Source organism: Monodon monoceros, unplaced genomic scaffold (genome assembly GCF_005190385.1).
Source record: "Monodon monoceros isolate NGI ecotype Baffin Bay Population unplaced genomic scaffold, NGI_Narwhal_1 Super_Scaffold_19, whole genome shotgun sequence".
Classification (NCBI taxonomy): Eukaryota; Metazoa; Chordata; class Mammalia; order Artiodactyla; family Monodontidae; genus Monodon; species Monodon monoceros.
In genome coordinates this window covers 14,761,532-14,787,821 of record NW_021703775.1, presented here as the reverse complement: position 1 = coordinate 14,787,821, position 26,290 = coordinate 14,761,532, and the positions used below count along the sequence as shown (strand labels likewise).

Below are 26,290 nucleotides of genomic sequence, written 5' to 3'. Positions count from 1 at the left end.
GTTTCCCCTCTAAATTATTTCTGAGTTTCTAAATCTTACTATCAAATTGACTTGGATAGTAACCAAGATGGCTTTTGGTATGATCCTAAAATAAAAACTTTTGCTGAGATAGAGCTGATTAGGGTATTTCTTTGGCTCTGATAAATATCATTAAACGGAATCTCCAGGAAGAGAAAGGCAGATATTTCAATCTGGCTCTAACCTCTGTCCTTTTCTGTCCTGTTTCTTACTCATTGTTCTGCAATATTACTGACATAGACAATTGAAGGATTTTATATTGAATGTGAAATCAATTAACATTTTTTTTATTTTAAAGTCTGTTATTACAAAAGGACTGCTAAATAGAATTCAAGAATCAGCTGGCTATTTTCCTGTTTATCTAAATTTTTCTGCTCAGACTTCATCTGCAAGAACACAAGAGATCATTGAATCAAAACTGGAAAGGAAAAGAAAAAATATTCTAGGTAAGAATTATCCTTGTCATTTGTCTCACACAAATTAATTATTAAATGCTAATAAGCCACATAAACCGTGCATGTAATAAAATCATAATTGGATATTTTCTTTGATTAATTTATTTGTAAAGGTAATTCTGTTAATAGTATTCTTTCCTGGGTATAGATCTAAATATCTTACTGTTAGCAAGCAGGTAGTTTATTTCTATCATCACCTTCAACTCAGAGCATCTTCAATCTCTGCCTCTCCAAGGCTCTCCCTGTCTCCACTCATGCCATGCTTTCAAACCTGCATTGATTTCCCTTTATTTAAAACAAACAAACAAGGGCTTCCCTGGTGGCACAGTGGTTAGGAGTCCACCTGCCAACGCAGGGGACACAGGTTTGAGAGACTGGGAGGATCCCACATGTCGCGGAGCACCTAGGTCCGTGCGCCATGACTGCTGAGCGTGCGCTCTGGGACCCGCGAACCACAACTACTGAGCCCCCGTGCCACAGCTACTGAAGCCTGTACGCCTGGAGCCCATGCTCTGCAGCAGGAGAGGCCACCACAATGAGAAGCCCACGCACCGCAACGAAGAGGAGCCCCTGCTCGCAGCAACTAGCGAAAGCCTGCGCGCAGCATCAAAGACCCAATGCAGCCAAAAATTAAAAAAATAAATTTTTTTTTTAAAAACTCTTTATGTCTGGTGCACTGACTTGTCTGAACTCAGTAGGGAATAAGCATGAAACTGTTTTGGTGTTTCCTTCAGTCAGCGCTTTCTGCCAAGCTTTGTGGGATCTCTCTCACCCTGCCTTATTAACCACTTAGGTAAACACCATTACCTTCTGGTCACTTGCAATTTTGAGTCTGGTCCAATGTAAAGGTTCAATCCAAACCCAAAATTTATTTTTGTCTTTTTTTTGTTTTTGAAGTATAGTTGATTTACAATGTTGTGTTAATTTCTGCTGTACCACAAAGTGATTCCGTTATATACCTATATACAGTTTTTATATTCTTTTCCATTATGGTTTATCCCAGGAGATTTGATATAGTTCCCTGTGCTCTACAGTACGACCTTGTTGTTAATCAGTCCAAACGCAATTTAAAGCTCTTCCTCTCCTCTGCTCTAAGCCAGGTTTGTGGCTGGAGGTGCTGGAGGTGGAGAGGGACATGGGGGCTCTTTTACTCTCCCCACCCTCCCTCTAGGAGGCTCTAGTGTATCTGGATGGGAGGAGAAGGGAAGGACAAGGTTCTCCCTAACTGAAGTTTAGGTGGGCCTCTGTGGATTGCCCCTGCTTCTCCGTTGGCCTGATGGTTGTCCACGCTCTCGGCGTGGCAGGCTTCCAGGAGCAGGTTTTCTCAGGGCCTCCCAGAAGAATTGCGCACAGGCCAAGCATTGACCTTCCCACTGGAAGGTTCCCTGATGTTGGGAATCACGGTTTCAGCCCCACTTGGTCCCACCCTCCAGTGGCACATCCTGCAGCCTCCTGCTGCTGGGGTCCACTTGCCCAGCCCACAGCCCTCCTGGGTGGAGCACTAGGCAGAGCTCAGGCCCAGCTACCTCCCACGTTGTCTATCATCTCACAGGCCCTGTCATGCCAGCTGCTTTCCTAGCCCCTCTCTGTTACCCTTTTCCTGCTCAGGTAGGCGCAGGGCAAAGGAAGCCAGTCTTTCTGGTGGGGGCCCCAAATTTTTATGAATGGTACTCGTAGCACGCCTCCCCACCCTTGACCTGCTACTTGGCTTCCAGAGGCCAGAAGATGAAGTGGGGCACTGAGTTTGCCTCGTTTTCTTTGGAATTTTCACATGCTGGATGCCAGCGTGGTGGAGTCACTTCCTCTTCTTAAGTTATTCTCTCTTCTGTGTTATCACTCTTTTTTTGCTTCTGAATGTATATATTGACTTTCTTTAAGTTAAATATGCCATTGTACAGCTCCACTGCACTGGCTTTCCCTTTGATGTAATAAGGATGTTTTGAATATCCTGTCCTGTTTTCCCTGTAGGGGGTGGTGGGATGGCATTTATGTAAGGAAACTTTTGAGATTCTTCTGCTTCCTCCTGTGAAAAGGAAATGACTTTACTCACCCCAGGCCCAGGCCACACAGTTGGTGAGGGCAGTGGGAGTGGCTGTGATTGAGGAAGGTCAACTGAAGTGCTAAGATCCACAGCTTCATGTCGGAGCCTGGATGGGGCCAGAGGGAGATCTCTCGTCCTCAAGACAAGACTCTGCTGGGACCCTTCTCACTCTGTAAAAAACTTAGCTCATTATGACCTGTACGGTGTTCACTGAGTCCAAAGCCTTACCTAAGTCTCGTCTTACGTTTACCAAGGGCAAATTATAATTCTTAAATTCATGTTGTTTCCTAGGAGCACCAGGAAACAAACGAATTGTGATTTTTGTTGACGATTTAAACATGCCCAGACTGGATCACTATGGCTCTCAGCCTCCCATTGAATTACTTCGGCAATATCAAGATTTTGGTGGATTTTATGACAGAAACAAACTCTTTTGGAAAGACATACAGGTTACTTTAGGTTTTAAATTACTTTGCATGTTTCAGTTTAAATGGCAGTGAAATATGGTGTATTCATTTGCCAGGGTTGCCATAACAAAGTACCATAGACTGGGTGACTCAAACTATAGAAATTTATTTTCTCACAGTTCTAGAAGGCAGAAGTCCAAGATCAAGATGTCAGTAGGGTTGGTTTATTCTGAGGCCTCTCTCCTTGGCTTATAGATGGCCATGTTCTCCCTATGTCTTCTTATGATTTTCTCCCTGTATCCATGTCCAAACCGTCTCTTCTTGTAAGGACACCAATCATATTGGATTAGGACCCACCATAGTGACCTCATGTTAACTAAATTACCTCTTTAAATACCCTACCTCCAAATACAGTCACATTGTGGGTTACGGGGAGTTAGGGCTTCAACACATGATTGGCCAAGAGGAGGCAGAAAAGGACACATAATTTAGCCCATGACATATGGCCTCTGCATTTCTTGTGTGTAACTCAGTTCATTCAGTCTGTATTGGCTTCTCGCCATGCTTGATTCATGAAATTTATAGACAACTGAGACAGCCCCGGCCTCCTGGAGGGCTCAGCTTTGGAGGATGGATGAACATGTGTTTATAATGTAGGTTGATAAGTGGAAAGAGACTGGAGGGGAGCAGGGGTGGGCACTGGGTTGATGATGAGGGAATCCTTCCCAGAAGAGGTGATGTCAGAACAGGATTTTGCAGGCAGGGCAGGGCAAAGCAAGGAAAGGGAGTTATTTACATCTCAAAGCAAGTAATGTGAGACACCATGGGGGTGTGGAATGTGAGCAGCAGAGCAGCAGGACATGCAAAGGTCCGCCCAGGGAACCATGGTGCCACGATGAGGAATGTGATTAGGAGCCTCTGAAGGAAACATTGTAGAAAGATCCCCTTGGCTGCAGGGAAGGTATGGACTAGAGAGGAGGCAAGGCCAGAAGCACCTACAATATCATGTATTGACCAGTTGAACATGTTATGACCAGAGGCTCGAAGGAACCTAGCCCTGTATTTCCCCTACGAGCAATGGTTCAGGGTGCATTAATTCAGTGTTCCTGGCAATTTTATAGAACACAGCTACCACAAAAAACAAGAACTGACTATACTTAGTATTTATTAAATATATTTTAACCTAAGGTACAAATTCTTACAATTTTTTAAGATTAGATTTTTACATAGGAGTATTTATACAAGATAGATGAGTTAGCTGAGTAACCTTGAGTAACTTATTTAATCATCCAGGGCCTTGATTTTTTCATCTACAAAGTGGAGATAACAACAGTGATCTCCTGAGGTGGTTGTGAGAATTAAGTCAGATAATGTGTTGGAAAATATAACACAATGCTGTCCTAGGGTAGGTCCTCCAAAACTGTTGGTTGAGTCCTACTGTTGGGATGGGCACGTTGCATGTCCTTCTTTGCTGGGTGACCCGAGTGGATTTCTCTCCATACAGGACGTAACGATTGTATCAGCGTGCGCACCTCCAGGTGGTGGCCGCAACCCCGTGACTGCCCGCTTCATCCGACACTTCAGCATGTTCTCTCTCCCGATGCCCTCAGAGCACAGTCTGAAACAGATTTTTCAGGTGAGGCTGGATTCCAACTTGGGCAAGAGGGGAAAAAAAACTTATTTGTTCCAAGATTCACACAGAACAGTCCGTTTCTAGGGAGCCCATCCATCGTTTCCTCAGCAGAAACCAGGTAAGCACAGGGGCATCTGGGCAGTAGCTGATAGGCATTTGCATCATGGCCTTCTGCGTTTGTGGTCTCAGAGGTAGTTTTAGGAATGCAGAAAGATGGTCAGAACACTGCCCCTACCTCTAAAGAAGGCTATGTCCCAGGCCCTTGACTCTCAGCAGATCTCATCCCTACCCAGCCCCGGCTTCTGTGCTTGTCTCCTCGCTGATCGCCATGTCTATGTCCACTTGCCCAGCAGACACAACCCCTGATAACCCAGCGGGCTCAGGCTCAACACATCAACCCAGAATTCATCATCCCTGCTGCCACCACCCCCCCCAGCAGAAACAACCACGCTTATTTCTTCCATCTTCACAAGCTTCCCCAGGGCACCACTTCCTCGTCCTTTAACTGGGGGAAATAACTGTGTCTGCCCTGTAAGGGATTAGCAGAAGTGTTCAGAAAGTGCAAGGCATTAACCTAAGTAGAATGATGCGAGACCATGAAGCAGCATGACCAGAGCGAGTATGTCATACCAACCAGCAAAGACGCTCAGAGGAGACAGCCAGTGAGCTGTCCCACCCACAGGGGTGGACAGAAACACACAGGTGAATGTGGTCACAGAGGCAGGAAGTGGTAATGTGTGCATCCAGGTAGGATGAGACAGGTGACTGGTCTGAAGAAACTGGCTTTGGTTGCAATCACCCAGGAGCCAAAGAGGCAGTGATACAGGCATAAAGTGAGCCTCTGCATTTACCTGCATCAGCCTCTCCTTCCAATGGGGTCTTCTTAGAGGAGAGAAAGGACCAGAACCAGTACATACACAACAGTCAGCTGGAAAGTGGTTTTCATATTGAAACTACACCCATGGGAAATTATTTTTAATAAATTTGAAGTAGTTCCAATAAGCTGTTTAGGAGCTAATGCCAAAAGGATACATAAGAACTGCCACATTTTGGAAAACTTTTAGAGAGTACTTTAGAATAGGAAAGGATGGGAGCTTATCTACCATAATTAAGTAGCAAGTACAGAACATGACAGGAAGTAGGTAACGGGGACCAACACAAGTATTAGACTTTTTTAAATCCTACCTTTTGTTGAGAACCTTCATGTGTATATTCTAAAGTTTGAAATGAGTGATTCCCTCCATGGTATCCTGACGCACTTTGTGATGTGATCAGTGGTGAGGGGGTGTCCCAAGTAACGTATGCCTGATGATAAGGTAATAAATTCGCAAATTATTTTACATTTTAACAAATTCAAGCAAATTCAAAGTTATCCTAACAACAGCAACAAAATGGCATTCTTAATGATTCCAAAATATTTTCTTGGGTGGGAGGAAGAAGGTAGAGTCTGGGCTCCTGGAAGTGAAACTGATCCCGACCTTCGGCCTCCTCCCTCTACCTGTGGGAATGTCACATCTACGGAAATGTGTCACTTATAGGAACATCAGCCAGCAAACACGTTACAGATGAAAACAGGCAGGAACTGCTATTTCCCACTGTAACTTAGAGGCTGTCATTTAAAACTCACCCTAGCTGTGGGCAGTAATAGAAATGAAATGCAGCAAAACTGAGAGATTCTGGGTTGGACTGCATTCAGGTGGGAAGTATATTTTTCTCGTTAGCAGAACAGACTGGAGATTTTGTCTGTAGAAAAAAAGGCCTTGGATCCCAAACTTTTTTTTTTTTTTTTTTTTGCGGTACGTGGGCCTGTCACTGTTGTGGCCTCTCCCATGGCGGAGCACAGGCTCCGGACGCGCAGGCTCAGTGGCCATGGCTCACGGGCCCAGCCGCTCCGCGGCATGTGGGATCTTCCCGGACCGGGGCATGAACCTGTGTCCCCTGCATCGGCATGCGGACTGTCAACCACTGTGCCACCAGGGAAGCCCCCAAACTTTCTTTTTAATCACAGCCCATCTAAGCAGAGTTCACAGCCCACCTTTCCTGTCCTTATTGTGTGGAGGAGAAAGAACTTGGGGATTACCAAGAATTGAAAAAAGCAAAATCAATAAGTTAAAGTAAATTTGTTGTTTTGTATATATATGACAGTATTTATATATATGTAACTATACTATATATTAGATAGATATAGATGTAAACTGTGTTAGTATTTGTGTGATGGAGAATAAACAGACTGGGATTTTTATTTTTGTCATATATAATGTATACATAAATATATGGTAATTTTTTATTTTATATTTATTAGGATGGTCCTACTCAACATGAGGTCCAAAAAGGAGAATGTTAAATTCATGCTGGGGACTCGGCAGGACAGTACCTCAAAAAGATAGTCCTCACAAACTGCTTTTAAAAATAATGTTCAACAGAAGGCTCATTGAAAACAAATACTTTGATTTATTTCAAACTATGTCATATATGAGCCCCAAATCTAAAGTCACAAGGGCTGACTTGCAAGCATTTGATATGCATTTGGCGCCTTCTCCCATAAGTAATTCCAAGGCTAATGGTGATGGGAGTTTATCTATTTAAAAATCTAATATGAGTTTCCCTAGCAACTGGGGCTAGAAGGCTAATAAATACGTACTTTCAGCTTGTGGCAAGTGATATATGAGAAGATCAGAGAGCCATAAGCGAGACTGATGGGAGGACTTATCTTAGATTGGGTAGTCAGGGAAGGCCTCTCTGAAGGACATGTAATATCCAACATGAAGGATGAGAAAGTCCCTGCGAAGCAGAGAGCCCTGTGGGAATGGGTCCTGGGGGAGAAGAGAGCATGGGTAGTAAGGCCAGGGAGGCTGACACAGCATCTGGTGGGGAGAGAGGGTAAGGAGAAGAGGCTGGGCAGGGGAAGAGCATGCACTGGTGGGGGTGCAGGGCCTTATTTCCCTGATTAAAGGTAACAGAAGGGAGATGCGTGGGAATAGAGAGGCCAATGAGTAAGGAGGGAGTGAGGAAGCCCAGATGAAAAGGAGTGAGGGCTGGAATGGGGTGTCGTCAAGGGGAACAGAAGGAAGCAGGCAGATTCAAGAAATGTATTCAAGAGCGACTGTGGGGGACAAAGAAGGGCAGGTTTCAAAAGAGACTTCTAGGACTTCCCTGGTGACACAGTGGTTAAGAATCCGCCTGCCAATGCAGGGGACACTGGTTCGAGCCCTGGTCCAGGAAGATCCCACATGCTGCGGAGCAACTAAGCCCATGTGCCACAACTACTGAACCTGTGCTCTAGAGCCTGCAAGCCACAACTACTGAAGCCCACGTGCCACAACTACTGAAGCCCATGCACCTAGAGCCCGTGCTCCACAACAAGAGAAGCCACCGCAATGAGAAGCCCGCGCACTGCAACGAAGAGTAGACCCCACTCGCCGCAACCAGAGAAAAGCCCGCGCACAGCAACAAAGACCCAATGCAGCCAAAAATACATAAATAAATTTTTAAAAAAGAAGAGGAAAGAGACTTCCAAGTTCCTGGTCTGAGTGGAGGGTGGGGCCATACACTGAGCTAGGGAAGCTGAAGGGTGGGGAGTTCACAGGTATCAGTAAGTCGAACTTTCAATATACATGAAGGTGAAAGTCTACAGATTTGTTGGTCATTCACCCATAAAAATCAGAGAGAGGACTTCAGCTCATTTCCAGACAGGTGTGAGCACTCCATGAAGACCCTCTGGACCCACAGCCAGCAGAGGTCTAATTACTTGAGAGTGGGTTCACGGTAAGTTCACTGGTCAGCTGTGAATGCTACTCAGGCAGCACCAGACAATCACAGGAGACAGAAGTGAGTCCATTCTGGAGAACATATTCTGAGATGGAAAGAAGAGGGTGTTTTTGTGTTTTCGTTTTTTGTGTTTTGAGTTTCTTTAATTGAAATGTAGTTGATTTGCAATGTTGTGTTAGTTCCAGGTGTACAGCAAAGTAATTCGGTTATATGTATATATATAGTCTTTTTCATATTCTTTTCCATTACGGTTTATTACAGGATATTGAATATAGTTCCCTGTGCTAACCACTAGGACCTTGTTGTTTATCTATTTTATATATAGTAGTTTGTATCTGCTAATCCCAAACACCTAGTTTATCTCTCCCCCAGAAGAGTTTTTTCTTTAATTAATTTTTATTGGAATATGGTTGCTTTACAATGTTGTGTTAGCCTCCACTGCACAACAAAGTGAATCAGCCATATACATACATACATCCCTCCCTTTTGGACGTCCCTCCCATTTAGGTTACCACAGTGCATCAGGTAGAGTTCCCTGTGCTATACACTATGTTCCCATCAGTTGTCTATTTCATACATAGTATCAATAATGTATATGTGTCAATCCTAGTCTCCCAATTCCTCCCTCCCCCCACCCTTTCTCCCTTGGTATCCATACATTTGTTCTCTACGTCTATGTCTCTTTTTCTGCTTTGCAAATAAGATCATCTATACCATTTTTCTAGATTCCAAACATATGCGTTATTACATGATAATTGCTTTTCTCTTTCTGACTTACTTCACTCTGTATGACACTCTCTAGGTCCATCCACATCTCTACAAATGAACCAATTTCATTCCTTTTTATGGCTGAGTAATATTCCATTGTATATATGTGCCACATCTAGAAAAGAAGAGTTTTAACATCCACATGCCCTTGCACTGTAATTTGGTTTTCTACTTATTATTAGAAAAAGTATCATCAGATCTGGAGTATATGAAAGATAAATTCTGGTTAAAAGAAAAATCTAACCCTCTCATATTACGTTTCTGATTCTAGGCCATCTTAAGTGGCTTCCTAAATGACTTCCCACCAGCTGTAAAGCAAACTGCATCCAAAATTGTGGAAGCCTCAGTTGAGATCTATAACAGGATGAGTGTGGATCTTCTGCCTACACCAGCCAAGTCTCATTATGTCTTTAACTTGAGGGATTTATCCAAATGTGTGCAAGGTAGTGTATGGAACCTTCATTCTCTGCCCTGCACCCTCCTTCCATTTCCATTCACCCTCAGATCTCTCAGTAGAAGTGTGTGTACATGGGTGTCTGAGACTTGCCTGGAAATCCCATTACAATGTCCCTGTTCAAGTCACCCTCCACCCCCACCCCAGACTGGCTACTTCACAGCTTTCCTCAAACCACCCTCCCATTTCTCACTCCCAGCTGGTGGCCTGTCTTCTTTTTCACTGAAAAAAAATAGAAGCAATCAAACCAGAAGGGCCTCCTCTTCCAGATCTCCCAGACATCCTGCATATGCCTTCCCTCCCACTGCAGTGGTTCAGCTGTCCCTGCCCCTAACATGTGCCAATAGTCCCCCCCACCCCAGTATTGAATCGCATCCCCTCCTGCCGACTCAAGGATTTTGCTCTTATAATTCCCCCTTCTCTTCTGCATTGTCAATGCTTCCTCTACTATCAGATCATTCGTAACAGCATAAGACCCTGCTATAATACCTCACAACTTAAAAAATAATTCTCTTTAGGCCCCATATCCCCCTTCTGCTACCCTCCCCATTTTCACTGCTAATGTGTCCCCAGTTTTGCTTTCAAAAAATGAGCTCACCATTATTATATGTGTATATCCACTGGGGAACCATCCATTTCTGGTAGTGTGGGGATAAAGTTGGACTTAAGGTTTTCCTCCTTAATTAAACTACTAGATATTCCACAATTGTAGAATTTTTCTTCTTTTCTCCTTTTCTTAAAAAACAGGTATCCTTCAATGTGATCCAGGAACAATAAGAGAAGAGATACAGATATTTAGACTTTTTTGCCATGAATGTCAAAGAGTCTTCCATGACCGTTTGATTAATAATGAAGATAAGCACTATTTCCATGCTATTTTGACAGAAATGGCCAGTAAATATCAATCTTTCTATCAATCTTTATTTAGCTAGGTTTTTTTGTTTTTTAGTAGAAAAACAATTTGGTTTCTAATCTTAGCCATTAGACTACCAGGGAGACACAATTTGGTTTCTAAAATGAGCAAAATGAATTGTAATCATTCATGAGTAAAAGGTTTTTTCTTCATATATTTATATATGACCCAAATATATAACAATATATGAAATATTATGAAAATCATTTCATTGAAATTCAGGAAGGGTTAATATTCTTAATTCAGTATAGAATTTTAAGTAGAGGAGGGAAAGTAGGAAAAAAATAGCATTTTGTTGGATAAGAAACCAGGATATTTCTAAAGTATTTCTTATTTATTAATATGTATTCAATACCTGTTATTTAATAAAATGTTTACTAATAGTAAATATTCTTAATCTTAAATCTGGGGGATTATCAACCAGACTAAAGTGGTATGGCATTAACATGGCTTTCCCTCAGTTTCATGTGTACCAATTAGGCTTCTAAATAAAGTAACAGGGGTTATTATTCTGTATATCTTATCATTAATATCCTGCATTCAAGCTTATTGTTATACTAAGAATTGATTTTATTTTTTGAATAGACAAACATTTTGGAATTGCAATAGGCCTGGAATATTTTTTGACTAGGCCCATCATATTTGGAGATTTCATTAAGGTAAGTATGTTGTATTGACGACTACATTTGTAGGCTAAAAAACATTTACTATTTTCTACTTCAAGTTCATATTCTATAAGAGCTTTGCACATGTGAAGATTAGAGATCTAGACCAGGGGTCAGCAAGCTATGGTCCGTAGTCCAAATCCACCCACCGCCCATTTTTGTAAATGAAGTTCTATAGGGACTCAGCCACGGCCCATTTGACTGTGTACTATGTACACGACTGCTTTCTAATGACTAGGCAGAGTGGAGTAGTAGCAACACAGGCTATACGACCTGCAAAGCCTAAAATATTTACTATATGTCCCTTGAGAGAAAAAGATTGCTGACTTCTGATCTAGTTACATTCATTTTAATAATAGTTTGAATCCGAAACCCATCAGGCATTCGACTTGGAAGGAAGCAAAGATATTTAGTCTCTTAACTCAGGACTCCAATTCCTTTCCTAGAATCCTGTGTAGTTCTTCAGCCTCTGCTCAGAGGTTTCCAGTTATGGGAAGCTAATTAGTTAGCAGCTCTGCCTTCTTCATTTCAGGGTAGCTCTAATTAGTAGCGAAATTTTCCTTGTACTAAGTTCCTTAAGTCTGTCCCCCCAATAACATCTACACATAGGCCCTAATTTTACCCCCTAGACCTACCTAGAATAGACTTATTCTAGATGAGTAACATTATTCTATGTTAGAAGACTTCCGTCTAACCACCCTACCTATGTTGACAGATAGCCGTCTTGTTTTACCAAGTTGACTCTTGTTTGGGTACAACATTCCTACTGTCCCTGAGAGGGCAAGGGCCATGTTTGTTTGTTTTGTTCGCCCTAAATCCCTAGTTTCCTGCACAGAGCTAAGTATACAGCAGGCTCTCAATCAATGCTGTTTAAACAAATGAATGGACTCATCTTTATATCATACACATATGCTATACCTCACCACCCTGATAACCCCTGACAACTAAAAAAAATACTAAACAATTTATTTGTATGAAATATATCTATTTTTTAATTAATTTTTATTGGAGTATAGTTGCTTTACAATGTTGTGTTAGTTTTTACTGTAAAGAAAAATGAATCAGCTATACATATACATATATCCCCTCTTTTTTGGATTTCCTTCCCATTTAGGTCACCACAGTGCATTAAGTAAAGTTCCCTGTGCTATACAGTATGTTCTCATTAGTTGTCTATTTTATACATAGTATCAATAGTGTATATGTGTCAATCCCAATCTCCCAATTCCCCCCACCTGCCCCCCTTTTCCCCCTTGGTATCCATACATTTGTTCTCTATGTCTATGTCTCTATTTCTGCTTTGCAAATAAGATCTTCTATACCATTTTTCTAGATCCCACATATATGCATTAATATATGATATTTGTTTTTCTTTCTGACTTACTTCACTCTGTATGACAGTCTCTAGGTCCATCCACATCTCTACAAATGACCCGATTTTGTTCCTTTTAATAGCTGAGTAATACTCTATTGCATATATGTACCACATCTTTTTTATCCATTCATCTGTAGATGGACATCTAGGTTGCTTCCGTGTCCTGGCTATTGTAAATAGTGCTGCAATGAAAATTGTGGTACACGACTCTTTTTGAATTATGTTTTTCTCAGGGTATATGCCCAGTAGTGGGATTCCTGGGTCATATGGTAGTTCTATTTTTAGTTTTTTAAGGAACCTCCTTACTGTTCTCCATAGTGGCTGTATCAATTTACATTCCCACCAACAGAGCAAGAGGGTTCCCTTTTCTCCACACCCTCTCCGGCATTTATTGTTTGTAGATTTTCTGATGATAGCCATTCTGACCGGTGTGAGGTGATACCTCATTGTAGTTTTGATTTGCATTTCTCTAATAATTAGTGAGGTTGAGCAGCTTTTCATGTGCCTCTTGGCCATCTGTATGTCTTCTTCAGAAAGATATCTATTTAGGTCTTCTGCCCATTTTTGGATTGGGTTGTTTGTTTTTTTGTTATTGAGCTGCATGAGCTGCTTGTATATTTGGGAGGTTAATCCTTTGTCAGTTGCTTTGTTTGCAAATATTTTCTCCCATTCTGAGGGTTGTCTTTTGGTCTTGTTTATGGTTTCCCTTGCTGTGCAAAACCTTTTAAGTCTAATTAGGTCCCATTTATTTATTTCTGTTTTTATTTCAATATTCTAAGAGGTGGGTCAAAAAAAGATCTTGCTGCGAAATATGTCTATTTAAATGTATTCTTAAAATCAAAATCTGAACTTTATTTTCAGGTGGTGATTATATTTCCTGTGTGTTTCTAATGATATTATTATCAAATGGGGAAATGAAGCAAAGCAAAAAGAGTAGTTGGACTCTTCTTCCATTGCCTATATGTATTTTAGTCAATGGTTCCAAAAGAAAATGTCCCTAGGGCAGTTGCTACGACAAAGACAAGAAGTTATCAGTAGGTCCAAATGGACACTCAGTTGCCTATAGTTTACACCAAATATCATGCTCAATGATTTATTTAATTAAATGACTGCTGTGTAAAAACTATGTATAGTTCTGGCATGACTTTTTATAACACAATCTGCCATACATAATTTTCAACAATTTTGCTTTTCTGATGTCAACAGCTTAAGAGCAAAAGTATGAAACCAGAGTAAGTTAAAGTGAGAAAAAATTTCAAATCATTTCTGAGCTTCCTTGTGAGTTTTATTGCGAAGATCATTGAAATTCCAATGTACCACGTGAAGAGGTTGAATTAAATGAATTTTTCAGTTAGCCATGAACGTCTGAATTTCTTTAAATGGATTTCCTTGGTTTTAAAGCCCTGCTAGCATATATAAGCAAATGATTAAATAAAAATATAGATAAAATAATGTTCCCTCCTAAGGTTATGTATATTATATACATTTATATATCAGAATTGATCCAACTTGGTTCTTCTCCAATAAATCATCTAGTTTGGAGCAGATAAGACTGACCGGATTTATGATGACATGCCTGATATGGAGAAAATCGCAAATGTTCTACAGGACTATCTTGATGATTATAACCTTATAAATCCCAAAGAAGTAAAGCTGGTGTTCTTCCAGGATGCTATAGAGCATGTTTCAAGGTATAGTGCCATAACATGCCTAATAATGCATTGATCTAATTTCATTTATATTAAAAGGTAAGGATTAAGTTGTAAAACACTCTTTAAATAGATTGCTAGATGGACAAAGGTCTATTAGCAAATCTTGCTGTAACTTAAAAGGTATTTTTGATATATTTAAAATATATATGACATGAACATTTTATGGAATCTCAGAGGTCATTATCTTTGCTAAATACTAATAGATTGTTTTGGTTTTTTAAAATGTCCTATCTCATTCCAAAAAAAAGATCTAAAGTTGTTTACAGATATGTACAGTACAACCAGGCTGATTAACATGCATGACTAAAGAAATAGGGGGTTTTGCTTTGTTTATAGCAAAACAAGTTGAATGCGAGGACCATACATTCTAACTGCTTTTGAGTCTGACTCATACCCACTGCAAGTATCCTTTAAGGGTCATCCCCGACACCTAGGTATCCAGCCTGAATATCTGTAGTCCTTGGGGCATCACAACATTTTAAAGTGGCTCATGTCCTGTTGAACAATTCTTAAATTGTAAATATGTGTTAAAAGTGTTGAAATGATAAGGTACTACTGTATAGCACAGGGAGCTATATTCAATATCCTGTGACAAACCATAATGGAAAAGAATATATATATATATGTATGTATGTATGTATGTATGTATGTATAACTGAGTCACTTTACTGTACAGAAGCAATTAGCACAGCATTGTAAATCAACTATACTTCAATAAAAACATTTTTTAAGTGTTGAAATGACCCTTCAAGAGTAAGTCAAAATCTACTCCCTGTGACTTCTGATATTCATTCCATCCTTTGGAGTGGTAATAATAATAATAATGGCACTGAGTGTGAATATAAACCATGATATGGAGTATCTCATTTAACTCTGATAACACCTCTGTATGGCTCAATATCATGATCTTTCTAAATATAAGGCTCAGAGAATGTTCCAGTGGTCTGTTGCTACATAATAATCCACTGTAATACTTAGTAGCTTTATTTTTTCATTATTTCTCATGGCTCCCAGCCATTCTCTCCTGGGGTCTCTCATGCAGTTGCAGTCAGACAGCACCTAGAACACCTGGCCCATCTCTGCCTCCCTGTGGACTCCACTGTCTCTCCAGCAAGGCAGCATCAGAGTGCAGGGGCTTCTTACACAGTGATTCAGGGCTCCAAAGGCTCGTGCCCCAAGAGAGAGCCAGGCAGAAGGCAAATGGCCTTTCACAACATAGCCTTGGAAGTCACTCAGCATCACTTCTACCATACTCTGTCAGTAGAAGCACCATACAGGGCTACCCAGGTTCACAAGACAGGATCAGAGACTCTATCACTTCACGGGGTCAAAGAGCAAGTAGGACCAGAAACATTATTGCAGGCGTTTTTGGACAATACCGTGTGCCACAGAGAGATTAAGTGAATTGTCTGAAGCCCTTTAGCTGGTGAGTGGCAGGCTGGGGATCATACCCAATGCTTTGATTCTAACTTCACTGTAGATGCCTCCACCAAAAATGGATCCACTCTTTTTCCTAACAGCCCTCCAAATATTTGAAAATCATGACCAAGTTCTTCTTAGCTTTACCTTCTCCAGGCATAATTATCCCAGATGTTTCACTCTTGCCTATTAGCAGTTATTTCCAGTTTTCAACATACTGAGCCCTTTATAACTTTTTGATGTTTCACTTAAAATGTGATACCCAGATTTGATATAGTATTCTGTGGAATAAGCAGTGCAAAATGTGTGTGAGGACAGGATTTCCCATGGTCTACTACCATGGCAAGATTTTAATTGCTTTGTTTGTTTCTCTTGTCAACTATATTTTAGTGTTGGACCTTGTTAAGACTGACAGGTCTCCAGGATTTTTTTTCCATAACCATAAGCAAACCAAGTCTTTTGCCCTTCCTATACTTCTGCTATTTAATTAACTCTAATTCAAGGATTTATGTTCATCACAGCTCAAGTGTTGTAACACAAAATAGTTTGTCATTGGGTTGTCAGGATACCACTTGCTTCCCATCTGTTCCCCTGCCAATATACCCACGCACTAACTCCTAACAACTTTTATTCCCATAGCTCAAGCAAGCCCTAAGCCTGAAAGAAAAAAGAAAAGAAAAGAATGGCAGAACTCTGGTCTGAGAAACTTCCTGAAGAATAGACCAGATGATAGGCAAAGTCAACTTAATTATATTTATAATCTCTCTTACTTTCGTGAAAGGGAATCACCAGGCTACTCAAGGTTTGCTTAAAATATTACAGAAGGAAATTAAAAACCATTTGTAAAATGGGGGAGATTTAGTTTTCCTGCAAAGAGAACCGCCATGTAAATAACTATGTAGACGTGTTCTCTTTTTTTCTAGAGAGGAATTTCTACTTGTCGTAAGTAAGAGCTCTCAAACACCTACTGCTGATTACCAATTGGAAAGGACTTCCATTATGAACAAGAGTTTTGGGAAAGTCACTAAATATTCAGCAATATAGCTGATGCTACATTTCCATTTGTTAATATTCTAGGTTCTTGTTTTGTTGCATAGGATAACTGAATAAAAGCCTTCCCAACTCAGAAAAAATTAAAATTTACTTCAGAGCCTGTGCTTTTGAAGAGCAGTTTGCACCAAGCTGTTTACCTATTACATGCCCGCAAAGTTGTCACCATACTGCAAGGATGGTCAAATGGATCTCTCTGTTAAAATAAAGTTACTAATTAGGAGAGCCATCTCTTGCCTACTACAGCAGAGAAAATGTAACTTTGGAGGATTCTCAATGGAGGGAGTTTTTTATCCATTGATATGTAAGTTGACAGAAAAAATAACAGTGGGAAGCAGAAAGGACAAGTCATTTGTTTCAAATAATCTCAGATGGAAAAAACAAATTACTATAATGTAAATGAAACAAGGGAAGAGTAACATATAAAGTGCAAGATATTTATGATATTCAATATTTTCATCCACTATAGAGCCCTTGTGCATTATGGGAAGAAATAACAAAACATTATTACATATCCATTCAGCCCTCAATTTTATACTCTCAGAGGTAGCTGAGGAGGTATAAGCAAATGATCTGAAGTGTCGTCTGTTAGATGTGCATTGTGATAGAGATATAGCAGTGGCAATAGTACCTGTGGGTCTTAGTTGTTTTAGGGGAGGAGTCAGCAAAGGATCTGTCAAATGAAAAAAAAGAAAAAAATGCCCAATGTAAGGGTTATGAGTTAAGTTTTATTTGGGGGAAAATGAGGACTATAGCCCAGAAAACAGCCTCTCAGATAGCCATGAGGAACTGCTCCAGAGAGGTAGGGGGGAGGTGATTTTGGTGAAGGGGGTACGTGCAATCAAGCACACATTTTGGCAGAAGGTTGCTGCTAGTCACAAGGAACAGATGTCTCCATTAACGATTTTAGTGCTTTTCTAGATATGAGAAGATGCAAGAAATTGAGCTCATAAAATCTCCTGAAAATAGATATCTGAAGATCTGTTCTGCCAGTTTTTCCCAGAGCACAGAGTTCCTCATTCCTGATCTCCACCCTGACCTCCTTTCAGGGTGTGTTGAAGGTCAGAGACTGCAGTGGTTAGTGACTTCATTCTTGTAGAACCAGGTGGCAAGCGAGTTTTTAGTTGGCAGGTCCTAGGGAAAGGAGCTACAACCTTCTTTCGTAAAGGGCCAGATGGTAAATATTTTAGGCTCTGCCACAGACCCTGTCACAAGTACTCAACTCTGCCATTGTAACACAAAAGCAACCACCGCCACTCAGTGAATAAATGAGCACAGCTGTGCTCAAATAAAGCTTCATTTATGGACACTCATGTTGGAACGTCATGTGATAATGTCACATATCATAAAATATTACTTTTGATTTTTTGTCAACCATTTAAAAATCTAAACACCACTCTTAGCTCATAGGCCATAAAAAAATTTTTTTAATTTTTTTGAAAAACCAATCTTTGGGTTAAGTTTTGGCCCATAGGCCATCTTTTGCTCACTCCTGTTCTAGACAAAGCAGTGTTATCAAGGCTTTCTGGGCAGTGACACAGCACACTCACCGTAAGGGCAAGAGAGAGTGTGAAGCTGTAGAAGACCAATCTGAAAGTTTGATACTATTTCAGAAGATACTGAATAATGACCTAGGAGTCTGTGCTTTGTCCCAGAGGAGCATTTTCAAATCAGTCCTTGTAGGCTCCCCGTTCTAAGCTCACGCTACGCAGCTCCTAGGCCCTGCCACCAAAGCTGATGGCACATAAGGACTATTTAACCACTGTTGTCTAATTCACAGTTTTTAAGGTCTTTAGAAGTTGATTACTTCAATATAGGTGATTTGGTGATAGTGTACTGAATTTCAGAGGTAGTTAGAATGAGAAATCACATGTTTATTTCCTTTTTTCATAAATGTAATTTTACTTAGAAAAATGCCTATTACCAAGATCTTTTTAATGACAGAACTACCACATAAGGAAGACATCTTTATATTTCCTACAAGGAAGAAATAGACCTACTTTGTTTTCTTTAAAAAAAAAATAGTGATTATTTTTCTGATTATATACTAAATACACTTATTGCGGAAAATTTACAAAAACATTGTTCGTAATTCCACCTCCTCACCTAGAGACAGTCACTTAAAATTGTATGGTGCTTTCAAATATATTTATAAGCATATATAATTTTTTACAAAATTCGATTATGGCACATAGTGTTAAACATTATGCCTTTAACGCATTTCATCTGCCTCCACAAGCCTATATAATTAAATATTATTTTAAAGCATGGCTTTAACAACCACATTTATGCCATCCTAACTTATTTTCTAACTTATTTTAATGCAACCTCTTTTTTGTTTCATGGATTTTCTCTCTCTCTCTCATGATCTGAAAGGATTCTATTTGCAGCTAGCGTTAAGGTTTGTTTTTTAACATTGTCAATATGATAACAAAACCATGAAAAGAACTAAATATCCATCAGTAGGGAACCGATTAAATAAATTATATCTATTGCTGTATTCATTAGCATGAGAATGTCCATAAAGCATTATTTAGCAAAACAGTCACAAAGCAAAATGTGGTGTCGAGATTAATTCCATTTTTGTAAACACACACATACAAGTCAACAGGCATAAATTTATTTATGAAGCACCTACTATGTGCTACACACTGCTCCCATAGAGAGCAGGACAGCATCCAGGCCCCCGTGATGGAGTTTACAAGTGGTAAAGTGTTAGCAATGTTTTTTTCCCATCAGTTACAATGATCATGTTTTTCTTTCTTAATTAAAAAAGTAATAAAACCATTATCCTTCTCAAATATTTGAACTTTGTTTTTTCCAATTATCAGCATCATGAATTAAAAATAGAGTAGATGACAGATACCTTCCTATTAAAAAAAAAAGAGAGAGAGATTGAGAGAGAGAAATTAAACCTGCTTTTACATTTCTCCCATGACTTCTTAGTTTCTGATGACCCAATCTGAGATTTTAGGTGATAATTTTTTAAAAAGAAATTTTTTACATTTGCATCTTCTTTTTAAGGTGAGTTTATTGACATTACCATTACCTTTTTTTATATATAAATGTATTTATTTTTGGCTGCATTGGGTCTTCGTTGCTTCAGGCGGGCTTTCTCTAGTTGTGGTGAGTGGAGCCACTCTGTTGCGGTGCGCAGGCTTCTCACTGCGGTGGCCTCTCCCACTGCCGAGCACGGGCTCCAGGCACGCGGGCTTCAGTAGTTGTGGCACACGGGCTCAGTAGTTGTGGCTCGCGGGCTCCAGAGTGCAGGGTCAGTAGCTGTGGTGCACAGTCTTCATTGCTCTGCAGCATGTGGGATCTTCCCAGACCAGGTCTCAAACCCGTGTCCCCTGCATTGGCAGGCAGATTCTTAACCACGGCACCACCAGGGAAGCCCTACCGTTACCTTTTTATCTTAACAACAGTATATGAACTTGACTCTCATACAAACTGCTCACTTTTATACTGACATCCCTTCCCCCTTTTTCTTGAGTTTCTGAATTTTATTCATACTTCTCTATATACCTTCAAGGACTCTTTTAGGAAGGATTTGCAGGTGGTTTACTCTCTGAGAAATAAGTTGGTAGCTTTCCCTCTTAACCATTGTGGAATGTCATCTTGTAAAAGAGATGCCTGAGGCCAGCCTAAAATTATTTGTCCCTTTGGGAGTAATCTATTATATCTATTTTTCAGATGCTCACAAATTTTCAATTATGTCTAAAATATAGATTTCTCTTTCATACTTTGATTCACATATGCATGCATGCATACATTCACCTACACACACACACACACATAGTTTATTTTATATTTATAGATCTCCTAGAAAACATTTAGTGTTTTGCTTGTCTTCTTTGACTTTCTTTCCTGACACTTAGTGACTTCCTCCGATCTAGGGGCTCAGCTCTGGGGGTTTCTTCTATTATTTCAGCTCTATCCCCTCTTATTTCTCCTACAATTCCTATTGTGTGGCCTCTGGGATTCAATTTGTTTCTCCTGTTTATCTTCCATTTTCTCTCTTGTCATTTTTAATATCATTATCTTTTTTTCTCTGAGGTCTGGCTAAATTCCTTGTGTTTGCCTTCTACTTCACCTATTCAATTTTCCACAGTATCCTATTTGTGAGGCCCATCTTCCACTGAGGTTTTCAATTTGGTAGTCAGATTTTCCATCAACAATCAATTTTTCCCTCACTTGGATTTTTTTCCCCTTTCTGAGTGCTCACTCTAGTATCATGATTGCAATTTTTTATAAATTCTTATTGTTAACATGAATCAGAAATTTTCTAAAATTTTTTTGATATAGTAAATCCATTTCAGATTATTCCTGTTGATGTTTTCTGAGCTGCAGTCTCCTCTCCTACATTCAGCGATTTTTCTCTTGCTCATCCTTAGAAATAGAGACCTGCTTGCCCATATAATGTTTAATATAAGTAGTGGCCTAGAGCAGCCAGGCTCCCTAACAAAATCCTACACACTTTGAAGAAGGGAGAAGAGATTTTACCTTACTGTATTTGCGTGACCAAGGCCAACAGCCTATAGGAAATGGGGGAGAGATGGATATAAGGAAACCAGTGGTGCTTTTCTCCCAACCATGAACCTCAGACATACCCTGCTCTTCCCTGTGGCCTTTGGCTGGGGGATGACCCTCCAGAGGCCACCAACCTTCCACACTGGGGCAGGCCCTCTGAGCAGAAGCCTTGTCTGTACACTTGAAATAAACCTTTGTCTGCTTTGTCTCCTGCAGGATCGCCCGCATGATTCGTCAGGAAAGAGGCAACGCCCTGCTGGTTGGAGTGGGAGGCACAGGAAAGCAGTCTCTTACAAGACTTGCAGCTCACATATGTGGTTACAAATGTTTGCAGATTGAATTGAGCCGGGGGTATAATTATGACTGTTTTCATGAAGACCTGAGGAAGCTGTACAAACTGGCTGGTGTAGAAGACAAGAATATGGTTTTCCTCTTCACGGACACCCAGGTACATATCTAAATAGCCAAATGCAAGAACAGGAAAAGGACAAGTGTTACAATTACGTGTGTGAGCTTCAAATAGTTTTTAGGATGTAGTTCAGGGAATCATTCCTTCGAATAACAGAGTTCTTGGGCCTTATGAAAGACTTTTACGATACATTTTTACTTCTTTTACCAACTATTGCTTCCCCCTTTAAATTCTAAGTAAGTAAATGTGATCAGAGGTTAAGAGGGCGAGAAAGGATTTAACTTTTCTTGGAGGGAAAGGGCATAGAAAACAGAGGTAATAAACTATTCCTGTAGAAATAAATATAAGAAAGTAATTCCCTAAGTGAAATCAATTAGGGAAACATGCTTTACTCAAGAAAAGGAAAAAATAATGGATATGTTTTGGTTAAATTAAATTTAAAATTAAAATAAGATTACATCTATGTCTACAACAAATTTAACTGATCCTGAATTTATTCCATAATAGAGGATTGTCTACAGTGATTACACTTTTAATGTTAGGGAAAATAAACGTTTATAGAAATCAGCCAAGGAATAAAAAAGTGATAAATCTGATGCATAAATACTTTAAAATTCATTTTAATTTTGAAAACACTATAAAATGACTAAGTACGAATAAGGTGGGAAAATTGTTTTTAACGTCTGTGACAAGCAGTGACCTTATATCTGAGTATGTAAATATTTTTTACAAATGAGAAAAGACCCACAGCTGAGTGTGTGGCCACTGTGGCCTGAGCCGAAGTCACATAACCTCCCCACACCGCATGCCCCCGTATTCGGTGCCCTGCCCCACTAGACCTGGTGTCTAGTGCCCCAGCATGCCCCCACCCACTGCTGAAAGTCTCCCTTACCGAAGTCAGCCCATAAAGTCTGGAAGAGGTGACTGCTTCTTCAAATGGGCAGACATCTACGTAAGTCTACAGGGATCGTGAAGAATCAGGGAAACGTGACTCCACAGTAAACCTCCAATAACCGGCCCCAAGAAAAGGAGATCCACAAATTGCCCCACAAAGAATTCAGAATAATTGTTCTAAAGATGCTCAGAGAGCTACAAGAGAACACATAAACAATTTCGTGACACCAGGAAAATAATGCAAGAACAAAGTGACAGCAAGTGACATCACCAAGATGGTGACATAGGTCAGTCCCGACTTTGCTCCCCTTCACAGGAACACCTAACAATTATTCACGGACGAGACACGGAGAAAATCCTAGAACCTGGAGGGTGAGGCTGCAACACACCCCTGCACCACAGAGACCAAGAAAGTCCATGTTAGAAGGGTAAGAGGAGCAGCGACACACTGACCACGTTGCCCTCCTCCCAGGCCAGCACAGCACCACATCAAGAGGTCTCCTCTGAGCCTGGGGTCTCTCCAGTGGGAAGAAAGAGCCCAGCGTGGACATCCAGTTCCCGCAGTGTTCTGGGTAGCATCTTGGGAGTTTCACTCCAGTCTCACATCACAGGGATGGTGGAGGAATCTGCCGCGCTTGACCTCTGGGAATCTGACTGTGACGGAGAAGGTGTGAGGATGTAACGACCAGCACTCAGATCATGACAAGCCAAGTTCTTGCCCACAGCGCCCAAGAGTGGTCCAAGCCAGCAGCTTTGCTCATCTGCAGAGCCAGTCTGACCAGGGAACTCAGCTGGGTGCAGGTCTGCCTGATTCGAGGTCCTCAAATGAAGAGGCTTGCCAGCCCTGGAGCCTGGTCCGGTCCCCCCACCCACCCAGTCATACCCTGCTGACGGCTGAGTGTAGCTCCTGGGCCCGCCCAGCCAGAAAGCCTGGCCAGAACACCTGGAAAGCTGTGTAGCCCAGCAACGCTCAAGAGGAGAGTATGGCAGACAGAGTAGATGGCCCACAGGGCAAAGCCAGTGGAGTGACACTGTCCAGCCATGGAACTTGGGGTGCAGATCAGCTTGAGTCCAGACCACAAACAGCCTTTCCAGCCTTGAAGCCAGTTTCCTGCTCCTCCCAGGCAGGGCAGCTAATTCATAGTCCCATCCACTGCTTAGTTCCCAGCCCCTCCGAGCAGAAAGCTTGACCAGAAACACCTAGGAAGATGTTTGGAACCAGCTCTCCTTCTCCACCTCAGCAAGGGAGCTAATTCATAACAGTGCCCAATGATGAGTGTACCTCCCTGCCACGCCCCACCCCACCAGACCACAAAAAGCCTTTTTGGGCTTGGAACCCATTCTCCCACTCTGCCAGGGCAGGGAAGCTAATTCATAGCCCCACCTACCGCTAAGTACAGTACCCAGCCCCAACAGTCTAGGAAACCTGATAAGAGAACCCAGGCAATCACAGAGCTCATCCTATAGCCTTGCTCATTTAAAACCAAGTCAGAAGTCCTGTCCAATTGTTCTCAGCCAGTTGCATCACCCATGACCTCAGAGCTCAGGCATTATCCCTACCCTAAAATAGACATTGATAGCAAGTCCTACCTGCTCAAAGATATTACCAGTTGATATGTCCAGAAACCCAAACTGAGCTGACTGGTGAAGAACAATCTCTGCCAAAGTGAACCAGTAAAGTCTGGAAGAGAAGATCACTTACTCAAATGTGCAGATGACAATGTAAGGAATCAAGGATCATGAACAATCAGGTAAACATGATACCACCAAAGAAAACTAATAAAGCCCCAATAACTGACCCTAAAGAAGGGAAGATCTGTGAATTGTCAGACAAAGATTCAGATTAATCCTCTTAAAAATGTTTAGTGAACTACAAAAACACACAGATGGACAACTAAATGAAATTAGGAAAACAATGCATAAACAAATGGGAAGTTCAGCAGAGAAATAGAAACAATTTTTTTAAAAAACCAAACAGAAATCTTAGAGCTGAAAAATACAATGACTGAACTGAGGAATTCAATAGACAGATTCAAAAGGATTCAACCATGTGGAAGAAAGAATCAGTGACCTAGAAGACAGGATATTTTAAATTATCCAGTCAGAAGCAGAAAAAGAAAGAAAAAGAGTGAAGAAAACCTATGGGACTGATGGGACACAATCAAAACAAACAATATCCACATTGTGGGAATTTCACAATAAGAGAAAGAGAAATGGACAGAAAGTATATATTGTATACGGTATGAGAATGTAGTCCAATTCTTTATGGACGTGGCTGTCTAGTTTTCCCAGCACCATTTATTGAAGAGACTGTCTTTTCCCCATTGTATATTCTTACCTCCTTTGTGTAGATTAATTACCCATAGAAGTGTGTGTTTTATTTCTGGGCTCTCTATTCTGTTGCATTGATCTATGAGTCTGTTTTTGTTCCAATACCATACTATTTGAATACTGTAGCTTTCTAGTATAGTTTGACCTCAGGGAGCATGATACCTCCAGCTTTGTTCCTCTTTCTCAAGATGAGTTTGGCTATTCAGGATCTTTTGTATTTTCATAGAAAATTTAAAAACAAGCTCTGTTTGGTTCTTCTTTATATCTTCTCTTTGTTAGACTTCTTACTGTGTTCATCCAGTCTTCTCTCTAGTTCATGAGGATCTTTATGGTCATTACCTTGAACTCTTTATCAGGTAGTTATCCCCACTTTGCTTAGTTCTTCTTCTGAGGTTTTATCTTGTTCCTTCATTTGGAATATATTCCTCTGTTGCCTCATTTTGCCTAATTCTCTGTTTATATTTCTATGCATTAAGTAGGTCACTCTCATTGATAGTTGCTCTGTAAATAGTTGTAATTTTGGTGTGCCATGGGAGGAGGTAAGCTCAGGCTCATCCTACTTTAACATCTTGGCCACTCCCCCAAGTAATTTTATCTCTTAAAGATAAAATTAACTCAATGTGAATTTTAGATCATATATTTGCTTTGTAATATACAGGCAGTAAATGTAAAATGGTTGAATAAGGTATAATGACCACTCTGCTTTCTTCTACAGATTGTAGTAGAAGAGTTTCTAGAAGATATAAATAACATCCTGAACTCAGGTGAAGTGCCAAATTTATTTGAAAAGGATGAACTGGAGCAGGTTTTAGCAGCCACCAGACCAAGAGTGAAAGAAGTAGGAATTTCTGAGGGGAATAGAGATGAGGTAGGACATGTCAGAATGGTAAGAAGGTTTTGGAATACAAAAAGTTGTCTTAGCCTTTTTCCAGTGGTCCACAAATCCCCTTAAGCAGTCCATGGATAGAATTTTTTCAATATAATTTGTTTCCTTTGTAATCCTATGTATTTTATTTCCTACATTTAAAGTGTTGGTTCATCAGATTTCCAGAAACTGTTATGGAAAGCAGAAAACAGAAACCCTACTACCCCATGGAGATCATAGATCTGTCCAAACTGGAAAGCTTCTCTTATCCTTCTTAAACACAAATTTATTTCACACACACCCAGTGCCCTGCTTAAGGAGTTCAGTACTTTTGACTGCCTTTCCTATCAGCAAGATTATGAAATGCATTCTCTCTCTCTCTCTCAATCTCTCTCTCTCTCTCTCTCTCTCTCTCTCTCTCTCTCTCTCTCTCTCTAACACACACACACACACACACACACACACAGACACACACACACACAACACAGCTGCTGTCCAGATCCATTTCTCCAACACCGTGCTACACTCTGTAAGCTGCTATTTGTCTAGCCCAGGCCTTTCTCTTCTTTCTGCACCTTATCTA

The 26,290-nt window shown here is 40.6% G+C and overlaps 1 protein-coding gene across 1 annotated transcript in view; it reads left to right on the top strand.

Annotated features, from left to right (window-relative positions):
• The window catches only part of DNAH6 (dynein axonemal heavy chain 6), a 291,735-nt gene that overhangs the window by 160,067 nt on the left and 105,378 nt on the right, over nt 1-26,290 (top strand). The window contains exons 39-47 of the mRNA XM_029232839.1: nt 317-464; nt 2,806-2,963; nt 4,426-4,557; nt 9,362-9,533; nt 10,292-10,438; nt 11,043-11,116; nt 14,034-14,188; nt 21,425-21,656; nt 25,558-25,710. Of these exons, the coding sequence (XP_029088672.1) occupies nt 317-464; nt 2,806-2,963; nt 4,426-4,557; nt 9,362-9,533; nt 10,292-10,438; nt 11,043-11,116; nt 14,034-14,188; nt 21,425-21,656; nt 25,558-25,710 (1,371 nt within the window). The remainder of the gene's footprint in view (nt 1-316; nt 465-2,805; nt 2,964-4,425; nt 4,558-9,361; nt 9,534-10,291; nt 10,439-11,042; nt 11,117-14,033; nt 14,189-21,424; nt 21,657-25,557; nt 25,711-26,290) is intronic.